We start from the raw sequence: 15,213 nt of genomic DNA, 5'->3' as shown, positions 1-15,213 counted from the left end.
TTGTAAGGTGCACAGTTGTGGCCAATATTATGAGGGCCAGTAAGAAGAGCCGATATTGTTACACACATCAGGTGAAGTAATATGGACACAGCAGCAGCGGCTCAGCATTGGGGTATCAGCAGGATGAGGAGTTTTTGCAAGTTAGGAATAGATGGGGACGGTGTTAACAATGTGAGAAGTCAAATGTGTCTTTATTGTAAGTTCTGCAGATGATTCATGGCTGGAAGAAGTTGTCATGATGGTCGGGGCATGATGGCAAAGATGGGGAAAAATGAATGACTCCATCAGAAAGAGTCAGCTTTAAGTCACCATAAATAACTATACTGTATTCTCTTATATGTTCTGTAGGACTGGTATCTACCGCTATATGGGTACCATATGGCGGTAATATCGGTGTTGGTCTTTGCATAGAGATACCATGGTCATCTGCTAAGGTTCCCCTATGCCCACAATTAGGGTGCGCCATTGTAGTTGTAATCAGCTTTACCTGGTTAGGGGCCCACTCAGATGTTTGCCCCCCATCCCCAGAGCTAAACCCCTACCTACTCCTCTGTTGCAGCATAAAGGGACACTGATTTTATCTTTGTTATGAAGCTTGGTCACTTCTACATATATCACTGCTGTTAAATAGATCTTTATACCCTTTCCGACATCGGGCGTAATAGTACGCCGATGTCGACTCCCTCCCTTTGATGTGGGCTCCGGCAGTAAGCCCACATCTTTCCTGGGATATGTCAGCTGTTTTGAACAGCTGACATGTGCCCGCAATAGCCGCAGGTGGAATCGCGATCCACCCGTGGCTATTAACTAGTTATTTGCCGCTGACTGCGGCATTTAACTAGCGCGCCGTCACGTGATCGTAGGTCACCTGTGTGTCGGCATGAAAACCTGAGGTCTCTTGGAGACCTCTATGGTTGTCAGTGCCAGCTTGCTATGAGCGCCACCCAGTGGTTGGCGCTCATAGCAAGTGAGTAAATTTGCTATAAAGAGGCGATCTGCTCATTACCGCTGTTTTTCAAAATATAAAAAATATATAAAAGTTTAAATTACCCCCCTTTCACCCCATTCAAAATAAAACAATAAAAATAAAATCAAACATGCACATATTTGGTGTCGCCACGTCCAGAATCGCCCGATCTATAAAAAAAGGATTAACTTGATCGCTAAACGGCGTAGTGAGAAAAAATTAAAAACGCCAGAATTACATTTTTTTGGTCGCCGCGACAATGCATTAAAATGTAATAACGGGCGATCAAAAGATCGTATCTGCACCAAAACGGTATCATTAAAAATTTCAGCTCGGGCCGCTATGGGTCTTGGAATACGGTGCATTTTTTTTAACAAAGTTTGGAATTTTTTTCACCACTTAGATCAAAAAGAACCTAGACATGTTTGGTGTCTATGAACTCGTAATGACCTGGAGAATCATAATGGTAGGTCAGTTTTAGCATTTAGTGAACCTAGTAAAAAAGCCAAACAAAAAACAAGTGTGGGACTGCACTTTTTTGCAATTTCACTGCAATTGGATTTTTTTCCCCATTTTCTAGTACACTACATGGCAAAACCAATAGTGTCATTTAAAAGTACAACTCGTCCCGAAAAAAACAAGCCCTCACATGGCCATATTGGCGGAAAATTGAAAAGCTTCTGGGCTTAAGGGGATAATATATTTCTACACATTATTCTGTGGCTTGTTTTGATGTCTGACCCTTTCTCTTTAGGATACCGCAGACTACGTGAAGCCTATAACATTTTCCTTGGAGTATGAACTGGCATTTACAGAGCAGGGACCTGTACTGGATGAGGGTTGGCCAACATCTCTCAAAGTGTCGGTATGTTATTTATTTAAAGTAAAAAAGAAAGTTTAGTAAAAGTAACATAAAACCTAGTGGAAAAAAATGAGACGTACAATGAAACTAAATTTGGCATATAGAGAAGTTTGGGCATCAGGTCACTTTTTCCGCTATGATAAATTCAGCAGTAACTCTGCACTAAAATCTGCAGCTGCAGAAGTTTTGTGAACGTTTCCACAGGATGAGATGTTATTGACTAACTTTATAAAAAGTTTGGGTCGGCTCTAAAGAGCAAGCGGGATCTCTGCAATGCAGGTCAATTTTAGGTCCACAAAAGGTCAAGACAGGAATCTTGAGGAATCATGTCACTTGTGATTGTGCAAAACAAAAACTATTCTATTTGACTTAACGACTGGACTGCCCTGGTCTGAAGTTCTGTCTAGTCCTCCATGGCTGCTTGCCCAGGCTTCACTTCTGCGCCTCCACCCAGGGTGCATCTTGCAATTACTAAGGTCATATAAAAAGGCTCTGTTTGAAATTACCTGGCAGCCCTAAACAAGGCTTCCATAAACTGGCTTTCCACTGGCTACTCCGAATATGAGAGGAACTCTGACCTTCACCTTTTAACCCCTGTATAGGGATGTGACAGCAGCTCAGCATTACAGTCACCGCTCTCTATACACAGATCAGTGACTGAACCCGCCCCAGCACCCCCCACTTGACTGAAATCTGAACGCTGCTGGGGGAAATAAGTAAATTTTCTCCTGGCAGCATGGGTCTAACTGCCGGCGCCAGGCAGGTTCACAATGTTAGTAACCTATAGAATGACCCCATATCTGCAGTTAATAGTGTTTTTTCAGTAGACAGGTTCCCTTTAAATAGGAAGGAGTCTGGCCCATGGCTCCAGGAGAGAACTAATCATCTAAGACTAATGAGCTCACTGAGAGAACAGGAAAACTGGCTGGAAGGATTGAAGTCTCAGCAGTGCTAGAGTCCAATGGAAGCATGCCAGTGCTGCCCAGGGACATCTACCAAGGATGTCGCTGGGCAGCACAGCTCAGCACCCCTCAATGACATGGCCGGAGCATGTCCAGACACATGGATGTTACCGGATCCCTTGATATCAGTACAACACGGTATGATGCTTGTCACAATGTCATATGAGGCCTAGTTGAAAAGCCGCAAAGATGCCGAGTGCAGAAATGAAGAGTGGTCTAGGTGGTATCGAGGATCGGACGGTATGCTGCACAAGGCCATGCAAATCTTTTTGCTCAACTTTATATTCTATACATCATATTCACAAGTAGTTGAAGGGGTCACGTGAAGATTTTCATTAGTGTCTTGAAAAAGTAGACAATCTGGATACAGAAATGGCAGAAGAAGAAAATGAAGATTTGGTATACAAAAATCTGCATTGTGGATTCTGAATTAGCAACGTCCTAGAGCGGTATTCCTATCCTAGGCACATATGGCTTATCCAGAGGATATGTTATTAACCCTTGATGGGCCCCCAATAAGCTCTCACCAGTTGGTAGAATGGGAATCAGGTGGATCAGTTCTTTAATGCTGGCTGCCATAATTTTTATATACTTCAATGGTAAGGTGACAGCGTTTGTGTACAGTCCTTACTGAAGGAGTCTATGGAAGTTACAGAAAGAGCCGAGCAAACTGCACACACCAGAATGCCACTAAAGTGGAAAACTCATTGGACGAGTCCAAGGCTAGGTTCACACCAATGTTTAAATATATCTCTTTTTATTGAACGTGTATTCATACTGCAAATAGGAAATGCAGCTGTATTCCATCTGTGTGAGATTTTTAACAAAACTGTCAAAGGGCAAGACAAGGCATACAGTTATATAGATATCAATCACTATATTTTTTTAGGTGAATATATGCATTTTTTTCTGTTGGAGGCAAATGTAGACTATACAAACTTATGCTAATGTGCAGAAATACCCTGCAGTAACAAAATATGACAGTAATCAGCAAGTGCTGGTAAAAAGATGGCAACAAATACAGGGTATTTAGTCGATACTTTTTTTGCAAAATAACATTTTTGCTACTCCACCTCGTCAAGGTAACCCTTAATGGAGCATTCCCTATCTAATGTATTAAAACCTGAACATATGAACAGTGTCTAAATGAACAGGATTCAGACAGGCGCTTCCTAGTATGGGCACGTGGTGTAAGACAGCTCTTTATGTGCATGTCACACAAGAGAGGGGTGGGGTCTCTCAAACCATGCATAAGCAAGGAAAAAAAGGGATCAAAAACACATGTGACATGCACAAATGTGAACAAGTCGGTCGGACAGTGTTCACACCACCCACTGACTGAAACACAAAAAGAAAACACAGAATGACAAATGTGCAGAAATACTCTGCAGTAACAAAATATGACAGTAATCAGCAAGTGCTGATAAAAAGATAGCAACAAATACAGGGTATTTAGTCGATACGTTTTTTTGCAAAAAAAAATGTATACCAAGCTACTCCACCTCGTCAAGGTAACCCTTAATGGAGCATTCCATATCTAATGTATTAAAACCTGAACATATGAACAGTGTCTAAAGAAACAGGATTCAGACAGGCGCTTCCTAGTATGGGCACATGGTGTAAGACAGCTCTTTATTTGCATGTCATACAAGAAATGGGTGGGGTCTCTCAAACCATGCATAAGCAAGGAAAAAAAGGGATTTTGTGTTTCAGTCAGTGGGTGGTGTGAACACTGTCCGACCGACTTGTTCACATTTGTGCATGTCACATGTGTTTTTAATCCCTTTTTTTCCTTGCTTATGCATGGTTTGAGAGACCCCACCCCTCTCTTGTGTGACATGCACATAAAGAGCTGTCTTACACCACGTGCCCATACTAGGAAGCGCCTGTCTGAATCCTGTTCATTTAGACACTGTTCATATGTTCAGGTTTTAATACATTAGATAGGGACTGCTCCATTAAGGGTTACCTTGACGAGGTGGAGTAGCTTGGTATACATTTTTTTGCAAAAAAACGTATCGACTAAATACCTTGTATTTGTTGCCATCTTTTTACCAGCACTTGCTGATTACTGTCTTATTTGTTACTGCAGGGTATTTCTGCACATTTGTCATTCTGTGTTTCTTTTTGTGTTTCAGTCAGTGGGTGGTGTGAACACTGTCCGACCGACTTGTTCATATTTGTGCATGTCACATGTTTTTTTAAACTTATGCTTATGTAGTTCCATATAAGATTACCTTTGACTTCCATTATACTAAACATAAAAAAAGTTAAGCCTGCCATATTGGAAGAAAAAAAAATAAGAAAACAATGTAAAGCTTTACCTAATTTAAGTTTGAGTTTTGGATCAAACATAAGAAAGTGTAGTAGATGAGATGTAGAGCGAGTAAGATCCTGTATGAGGTCCTGTAGAACGAGTGAGGTCCTGTAAAGTAAGTGAGGACCTGTATGAGGTCCTGTAGAGCGAGTGAGGTTCTGTATGAGGTCCTATAGAGCGAGTGAGGACTTGTATGTGGTCCTATAGAGCGAATTAGGGCCTGTATGAGGTCCTGTAGAGCAAGTGAAGTCCTATATGAGGTCCTGTAGAGCAAGTGAAGTCCTATATGAGGTCCTGTAGTGCGAGTGAGGTCCTGTATGAGGTTCTGTAGAGCGAGTTAGGTCCTGTGTGAGGTCCTGTAAAGTGAGTGAGGACTTGTATGAGGTCCTGTAGAGCAAGTGAGGTCCTGTATGAGGTCTTGTAAAGTGAAGTCCTGTATGAGGCCCTGTAGAGCGAGTGAGGTTCTGTATGTGGTTCTGTAGAGCGAGTGAGATCCTGTATGAGGTCCTGTAGAGTGAGTGAGATCCTGTATGAGGTCCTGTAGTTTGAGTGAGGTCCTGTATGAGATCCTGTATAGTGAGTGAGGTCCTGTATGAGATCCTGTAGAGCAAGTAAGGTTCTGTATGAGGTCCTGTAGAGCGAGTGAGGTCTTGTATGAGGTCCTATAGAGCAAATTAGGGCCTTATGAGGTCCTTTAGAGCAAATGAAGTCCTATATGAGGTTCTGTAGTGCGAGTGAGGTCCTGTAGAGCCTGTGAGGTCCTATATAAGGTTCTGTAGAGCGAGTGATGTCCTGTATGAGGTCCTGTAGAGTGAGTGAGGTCCTGTAAAGTAAGTGAGATCCTGTATGAGGTTCTGTAGAGTGAGCGAGGTCCTGTATGATGTCCTGTAGAGCGAGTGAGATCCTGTATGAGGTTCTGTAGAGCGAGCGAGGTGCTGTATGATGTCCTGTAGAGCGAGTGAGATCCTTTATAAGGTTCTGTAGAGCGAGCGAGGTCCTGTATGAGGTCCTATAGAGCAAATGAGGTCCTGTATGAGGTCCTGTAGAGCAAGTGAAGTCCTATATGAGGTCCTGTAGAGTGAGTGAGGTCCTGTAGAGCGAGTGAGGACCTGTTTGAGGTCCAGTAGAGCGAGGGAGCTTCTGTATGAGGTCCTGAAGAGCGAGTGAGATCCTGTAGGGTGAGAGAGGTCCTATATGAGTTTCTGTATAGCGAGTGAAATCCTGTATGAGGTCCTGTAGAGCGAGTGAGATCCTGTCTTCCATCATGCTGGAATGGAGAAAATGTAAAGGTATGAAGCTGCCTAGAAAGATTACAAAGATTTTTTTTAAATGTCTGATGGCAAAGAACGCAATGGTAAACAGTGTTAATACTGCTATTTAAAGCATGCGCGGGGATGCTGCTTTACCAATACCATCCCTCTCTTAATAACCAAATAGAGTAATAGGCATGTGCCAGAGTAATTGATATGCATGCAGTTCCATAATATATGAGCTGATATTTAGCAAAAAAGCTTTCAAAGCTTTGAGGTGCACAACTTCAATACAGATGAGGAATTTTGAGAAAGCCCAAAAAAAAGCATTTAGTGAACCAGCCCTACATATAAAACCATCATGGGGGATCTTTTCTATATAATTGAACATTGCACCCAGTGAATAACATTCATTACTTATATTACATTAAAATGAATTCTTCTGAAACCCTTTAACTTTCACTTTACACATTCAATGTTCTACTACTTATTAGACTGTTGCCTAATTCTATGACTGTTGCCACACTAGGGAGGTAATGACAGGGCACAATGCTGTAAAAAACTACCATTGTGCTTAGTATATAGGGATACGTGGCCAAATAATGAAAAGACAATTGATGTTAATGATCATCATGTGTTAAAAATATCCATGAACAATTTTAACATAAACCACTTCCAGTTCTTTGTAGACTTTTAACATCAAAATTACCAAAAATGTGTCTATAATGGGGGACTGACTCTCTGCACCCCAACTAATCAGCAGACAACATTATATAGTCACAAAGCGCCACATGAGGCCATATCCATTACTGCAGCTAAGCCTCTTTAAGTCCATGTACTGATGTGCTACTGTCTCTAGCGCAACATTGAAGGAGCTGCAGTGCTTCAGTGAAGTGACTGAAAAAGCCTCTGTACAAAACAGGTTATTGTACAGGGAGGGGGAGGAGGTATGCTGTGACAACACCTTATTGGGAATGGTGGATTTTGTGTTATCAGCTGTGCACAATTAAGTTTGTTAAAGGTCTACTTTTTTTTTACATACAGTTGTGCTCAAAAGTTAACATACCCCGGCAGAATTTTTGCTTTCTTGGCCTTTTTTCAGAGAATATGAATGATAGCACCAAAATTTTTTCTCCACTCATGGCTAATGGTTAGGTGAAGCCATTTATTGTCAAACTACTGTGTTTTCTCTTTATAAATCATAATGACAACCCAAACAACTCAAAACATCCAAATGACCCTGATCATAAATTTACATACCCTGGTGATTTGGCCTGATAACATGCACAAAAGTTGACACAAATGGGTTTGAATGGCTACTAAAGGTAACATCCTCACCTGTGACCTGTTTGCTTGTAATCAGTGTGTGTGCATAAAAGCTGAATGAGTTTCTGGGATCCAGACAGATTCTTGCATCTTTCATCCAGCCACTGACGTTTCTGGATTGTGAGACATGGGGAAAGCAAAAGAATTGTCAACGGATCTATGGGAAAAAGTAGTTGAACTGTATAAAACAGGAAAGGGATACAAAAAGATATCCAAGGAATTGATAATGCCAGTCAGCAGTGTTCAAACTGTGATTAACAAATGTAAATCAGGTGCTCTGTAAAAACAAAACCACGGTCATATTCTCTGAAAAAAGGCAAAGAAAGCAAACATTCTGCCGAAATATGTAAACTTTTGAGCACAACTGTAAGCTGCTCAGGGAAATCCCCAACAAGATCCACACAATTTTGTGAGGATTTTCCTCTCCTGACTTCCCTGCAGATAATTGCAAATTTGCTACTGAAAGTGTCTATAGCAAATCTGCAACATGTGAACTTACCCTAAAGGACCATCTTCTTGGTAAAGAATCGTTTAGGCCACTGATGCATCCATACACAATTCATAGTGGTCCAGGACCAGGTTATCCGAGAAAAGAATTACAGCATGTACAATTTGCCTCCGAGAGTCGGATGGCACTCGCCCATTGATGTCTATGGGTCTGTGAAAAAAATCGGATGACATCCAAGTGCGGTCCGAATTTCAATGACTGACATAGTAGAGAAGGTGGAAAAACTTTTTTTTTTTCTCTCCAACTCCTAGAAAATCGGATGATCCCAATCTGATCAAACTCTTATCAGAGTGTGATTAGCATAATCCGACTGATTTTCTACAATTTTCTCAGATGGAGAAAATCAGTTTTGTGACCCGAGCCTTAGTGTAACATGTATGGACTGAGGGTTGTACAGGTCGCGAGTTTTGCAGAGCCTCTTTTGCATTATATCAGAAGAGATGTCCTGTGTGATAATACCTTTTCTTCTTGTTCTTCTGGTTCAGATCCCTTTCTGGAATGGATGCAATCAGGATGAGCGTTGTGTACCCGATCTCTTCTTGGATGTGAAACACGATATTCCAACTGCACTGTGAGTGGACGTCATGGATAACAAACAGTTCTGTATCAGTCACTATATATAAACTTAATATGATATAACAAGCACATCACTTATGCAAAAATATGAAACCCTGCAAACCATAGGCAATCTGACGAGCGCTCAGCCTTAGTGCAATGTAAATTGTTGTATATGTTCTGTTATTACTGGTCTCATTTTATATTCCTGGAATTTGTTCTAAAAAAATATTCAGAATTGAGAGTCCTCAGTGGTTGATACCTTTTAATGTCTAACTGAAAAGATGGTAACAAAATGCAAGCTTTCCAGACTACTCAGGTCTCTTCATCAGGCATTGACTAATACAAAATCTGAAGAATCGCATATTTATACACAAATCAGCACAGAAATAACGCAATAGATAAGACAAGTGACGTTATGCAGAATTGTCATTATGGGAGAGGGATAAACATAAATATTGGAACAGTTCACAGATGAGTGTGAAAGTTATATTGTCCTCTGATTGGGCTCTGGTTCTGTGTTGTATGATGACTCCAGAAGGTCTGAAGAGCAAATTCCTTAATTGATGTAAAAGGACATAAATCCATGCAACACATTCATTCCTGCACTGAGTGTGTCAAAGGTTGTCATAAATTTATACTCCCAGACCCTTCACATCAGGACTACAATATCCCAGGTACTTTCAGCTGCATCACATCTAATGTGATGTACCTAATTATTTGTACTAAATGTCCGACCGGGGGTCTGTATGTGGGGAAAACCGGGCAAAAACTGAGAACAAGGATGAATTCTCATCGCCACACAATAAGAGAAAAAAGAATGGATCTACCTGTGGCAAAACATTTTTGTATCCCCGGTCATAGCATGATGGACAATAAATTACTTGTATTAAAAGGTAACTTCAAGTCTCAGAGAGACAGAAGAGTTTGGGAGTATAAATTTATGACAACCTTTGACACACTCAGTGCAGGAATGAATATGTAGAATGGATTTATGTCCTTTTACATCAGAGGTCTCAAACACGTGGCCCGCGGGCCGCATGTGGCCCCTGAGGCAGTCATCTGCAGCACGCAGTGCACCACAAGTCTCACCCCCTGAGGCAGGTAGAAGGGGGAAGGCAGGCACACAGCCATCCAGGAGTGCGCGATGGCTGTGTGTTCTGTGTGCACAGGACCCGTGATGAGGTCACAGGAGGGGGAGGAGTCAGAGGGTCACATGATCAGGGGCCTCAGTGTACGCAGAACGCTGCTGTCTTTGTCTGTACTGATTGTCATGGTGCTGGGTAAGTTTCTGTGTGGGGTCAGGAGGGGTTTACAGGGTGGATGTAGCAGGGCTGTGTGTGTATGAGGTGTACGGAGAGGAGCCATGTGTGTACGAGGTGTACGGAGCAGAGCCGTGTGTGTATGAAGACCGAGGTGTACGGAGCGGAGCAGCGTGTGTATGAGGTGTACGGAGCACCAATCGCGGCCGTTTAACCCTTAGATACTGCTATCAATTGTGACTGTATTAAGTTTGAAAGGAATGCGGCCCGCCAGTTTAAATTTTTTTTTATGTGCGGCCCATTTACTCTGCCGAGTTTGAGACCCCTGTTATACATCAACTAAGGAATTTGCTCTTCAGACCTTCTGGGGTCATCACACAACACAGAACCAGACCCCAATCAGAGGACAATATAACTTTCACACTCATCTGTGAACTGTTCCAATATTTATGTTTATCCCTCTCCCATAATGACAATTCTGCTTCACGTCACTTGTCTTATCTATTGCGTTATTTCTGTGCTCTTTTGTGTATAAATATGTGATTCTTCAGATGTTGTATTAGATTAGCCTGATGAAGAGACCTGAGTAGTCTCGAAAGCATGCAATTTGTTACCATCTTTTCAGTTAGCCATTAAAAGGTATCAAACACTGAGGACTCTCAATTCTAAATATTTTTCTATCTACTGGCTAACACGGTACAAAGATATATATCTTTCCTGTATGGAATTTGTTCTGTTATTCTGTAAAGATTATACAGGGTGGGCCATTTATATGGATACACCTAAATAAAATGGGAATGGTTGGTGATATCAACTTCCTGTTTGTGGCACATTAGTATATGGAAGGGGGGAAACTTTTCAAGATGCGTAGTGACCATGGTGGGCATTTTGAAGTCGGCCATTTTGGATCCAACTTTATTTTTTTCAATGAGAAGAGGGTCATGTGACACATCAAACTTATTGAGAATTTCACAAGAAAAACAATGGTGTACTTGGTTTTGACGTAACTTTATTCTTTCAAGAGTTATTTAGAAGTTTATGACCACTTATAAAATGTGTTCAAAGTGCTGCCCATTGTGTTGGATTGTCAATGCAACCTTCTTCTCCCACTCTTGACACATTGATAGCAACACCGCAGAAGAAATGCTAGCACAGGCTTCCAGTATCCGTTGTTTCAGATGCTACACATCTCTTATCTTCACAGCATAGACAATTGCCTTCAGATGACCCCAAAGAGAAAAGTCTAAGCGGGTCAGATCGGGAGACTTTAGTGGCCATTCAACTCGCCCACGACGACCAATCCACTTTTCCAGGAAACTGTTCATGTAGGAATGCTTGGACCTGACACCCATAATTAATGGTACGGTGTGGTATATGGGGTACAAAGATAGTGGGGCCATTCTTCATCAATGGAAACCTAAATGCCACTGGATATCTGAAATTGCTACATGATGATGTGTTGTACTCTTTATGCACTGAAGATGGCATGTTCCCTGAGCTTTTCCAGCAAGATGGTGCACCACCATATTATGGGTGTCAGGTCCGAGCAATCCTACAAGGAATCTGACCCCCTTAGACTAGCATTTCTTCTGGGGTGTTGATATCAGTGTGTCAAGAGTGGGAGAAGAGAGTTGCACTGACAGTACAACACTCGTGAAAGAATAAAGTTACGTTAAAACCAAGCACACCATTGTTTTTCTTGTGAAATTCTCAATAAGTTTGATGTGTCACATGACCCTCTTCCCATTGGAAAAAATAAAGTTGAATCCAAAATGGCCAACTTCAAAATGAACACCATAGTCACCACCCATCTTGAAAAGTTTCCCCCCTCCCATATACTAATGTGCCACAAACAGGAAGTTGATATCACCAACCATTCCCATTTTATTTAGGTGTATCCATATAAATGGCCCACCCTGTACAGTAATCACGAAGCAGTATATAATGTTACTGCACTTTTTTCAAGAAGTGCCGATGGAAAAAAATTGATATATGTTGTCTGGAAAGAAAGACTCAAGGCTCGTTTCATCATTTGTGGGGGGACACGGGTTTAGTGAACTTTTCTTTTTTTATGTTTGTGTTTATTGATGTTTTCTGCACTAAATTCGTCATAATGGTACATGGGATTTATTGTTTTTTTATTTTTGCCTTTACAATTTTTTGCACCTTTGTAGTTTCAAAGTTTTATTAAGTTTTCAATCTAAACAGTTGTGGAGTACAGAAAAAAAGAAAAAAAAGGGGAGGTAAAGGGTAGGGAACATGGGAGGAAAATGAGAATATTTCACAATATAAACATTTCCAACAAATCAATATAAGTAACTTGACAAGAGATATTCTAAACAAGCATCTAGTAGTCCCATAACAGAGATTCCAGATTATTCAGGGTGAAATATTTAGTGCCACACAGATTGAGGGATTACACTGACGACCAATCCTCCATTTAGAAGCATTATGTATCTGTGAGGCCATAGTTATGAAGCTAATGAGCCTATTATCTTTAGTGTTATGTTAGTGCCCTTTGGAGTATTCCCGAATAGCAAAACTGTAGGATCAAGTTGTAGAGATTTGTTGAATATTTTGTTAATTAGGGCAATAATATTTTGACAAAAAGAATTCACAAGTGGGCAGGACCACCAAATATGTTCTATATCACGTGGAACATCGCAACTCCTGAAATATCTATCCGATATGTTAGGGTAAACGTTGTTTCTGTTAAGGGTGGGTTGTATTTCTGAATAAATTCTGGCCTAGACATAAGTGTCAGTTGGTGACCAAAGATGTTTCAAAATAATAATCTTTTTGGATAAGCACCATTTGAAAGATTTAGCTTCTAAACCAGGAGTAAACATAGGGTTGTGAAATAATTTTGCACCTTCGTATGTTCTATTAAGATGTCCCATACAATGCTAACACTTCATAGTTTTAAAGGTTGAAGGTAGACACAAGTCATTTGCGGAAGACACTAATAGCTACATGCTAGGGGGAACATTCCATCCCGACTCCACATACGGTAGTCAGACTAGTTCCCTGCCTGGATTAACGTCCCATCACAGAATGTAGTGCCCAGAACCTGTAATATTATGTTCATCAAGAAAAGCGTTAAGGACCTTGATGGACTACTGAATCCACCATAACAACATCTTGTGGCAGAGAGATCCATAGTCTCACTGCTCTAAAGGGCCTGTCACACTAAGCGATATCGCTAGCAATATCGCTATAACGTCACTGGTTTTTGTGACATTATAGCGATATTGCTAGTGATATCGCTATGTCTGATACTTACCTCGACCGCTCCCCCGCTGGTTATCGCTGATCGCCCGAGAACGTCCTGGACCGCTTCTTGTCATCTGCTTCCTGCTGCCCTTCCTGCTGTGACGACGAGCGACGCGTGGACGCGGTCGGGAGGACGTCAGGATCGCCTCGTCTGACAGGTAAGTAGCAACCCCCGACCCCTGCGATGTTGCTGGTGAGATCTGCCTGTGTGGCAGCTCACTAGCGACCATTTAGCGATGCACCAGCAATCCTGACCGCGTCATATCGCTGGTCGGGATCGCTGGTACATCGCTAAGTGTGACAGTACCTTAACAGTAAAGAATCACCATCTGTGATTATGATTAAACCTTCTTTCCTCTGGAAGTAGAGAGTGCCCTCTTGTCATCCATGGAAACCTAAGTGTAAAAAGATCATTAGAAAGATCTCTGTACATTTCCCTTATATAGAGTTGTGTGAAAAATTGTTTGCCCCCTTCCCTATTTCCTATCTTTTGCATGCTTGTCACACTTAAATGTTTCAGATCACCAAACATATTTAAATATTAGACAAAGATAACACAAGTAAACACAAAATGCAGTTTTCAATGAAATCCAAACCTACAGGGCCCTGTGTGAAAAAGTGATTGCCCCCCCCCATTAAACCATAAATTAACTGTGGCTTATCACATCTTTGGGAAACTGAGTTCACATTCCCCAGCCACATAGCCACAACAAAGCGTGATTACTGCTACACCTGTTCTCAATCAAGAAATCACTTAAATAGAAGCTGCCTGACAAGGTGAAGCAGACCAAAAGATCCTCAAAGGCTACACATCATACCGCAATCCAAATAAGTTCTGGAGCAAATGAGAAACAAAGTAATTGAGATCTATCTGTCTGGAAAAAGTTATACAGCCATTTTTAAATCTTTGTGACTTTAGTGAACCACAGGGAGAGCCATTATTCACATATGATGAAAATATGAAACAATGGTGAACCTTCCCAGGAATGACCAGCTGACCAAAATTACCCCAAGAGCTTAGCGACAACTCATCCAAGAAGTCACAAAAGACCCCATAACAACATCCAAAGAACTGCAGGCCTCACTTGCCTAAGTTAAGGTCAGTGTTCATGACTCCACCATAAGAAGGAGACTGGGCAAAAATGGCCTGCATAGCAGAGTTGCAAAACTAAAACCTCTGCTGAGCATAAACATAAAGTCTCGCCTCAGTTTTGCTAGAAAACATCATGCTGATCACCAAAACTTTTGGGAGGATACTCGGTGGATTGACAAGACAAAAGTTGAACTTTTTCAAAGGTGTATGTCCCATTACATCTGGCATAGAAGTAAAACAGCATTTCAGAAAAGGAACATCATACCAACAGTAAAATATGGTGGTGGTAGTGTGATGGTCTGGGGCTGTTTTGCTGCTCCAGGACCTGGAAGACTTGGTGTGGTAAATGGAACCATGAATTGTGCTGACTACTAAAAACCCTTAAGGAGAATGTCCGGACATCTGTTTGTGACCTCTGGCTGAAGCGCACTTGGGTTATGCAGAAGGGCAATGATCCAAAACACACCACACCAGCAAGTTCTAATCCGAATGGCTTAAGAAAAACAAAATTAAGAATTTGGAGTGACTTAGTCAAAGTCTTGACCTTAATCCAATTGAGATGCCGTGGCATGACCTTAACAAAGCGGTTTATGCTCGGAAACTCTCCAATGTGGCTGAATTACAACAATTCTGCAGAGATGAGTGAGCCAAAATTCCTCCAGAGCATTGTAAAAGACTCATTGCCTGTTGTCGCAAACGCTTGATTGCAGTTGTTGCTGCTAAGGGTGGCCCAACCAGTTATTAGGTTTAGGGGGCAATGACTTTTTCACACAGGGTCCTATAGGTTTGGATTTCTTTTTCCCTTAATAATAAAGACCTTCATTCAAAAACTGCATTT

General features: G+C 41.4%; 1 protein-coding gene across 1 annotated transcript in view; it reads left to right on the top strand.

Moving 5' to 3' along the window:
• The window catches only part of ITGA11 (integrin subunit alpha 11), a 243,032-nt gene that overhangs the window by 185,383 nt on the left and 42,436 nt on the right, over positions 1–15,213 (top strand). Inside the window, exons 18-19 of the mRNA XM_073568948.1 lie at positions 1,722–1,832; positions 8,678–8,763. Of these exons, the coding sequence (XP_073425049.1) occupies positions 1,722–1,832; positions 8,678–8,763 (197 nt within the window). The remainder of the gene's footprint in view (positions 1–1,721; positions 1,833–8,677; positions 8,764–15,213) is intronic.

This window comes from Dendrobates tinctorius, unplaced genomic scaffold (genome assembly GCF_039654945.1).
Source record: "Dendrobates tinctorius isolate UK_male_01 unplaced genomic scaffold, ASM3965494v1 ptg000022l, whole genome shotgun sequence".
NCBI classification, from domain to species: domain Eukaryota; kingdom Metazoa; phylum Chordata; class Amphibia; order Anura; family Dendrobatidae; genus Dendrobates; species Dendrobates tinctorius.
This window is presented reverse-complemented; position numbering and strand designations above follow the sequence as displayed.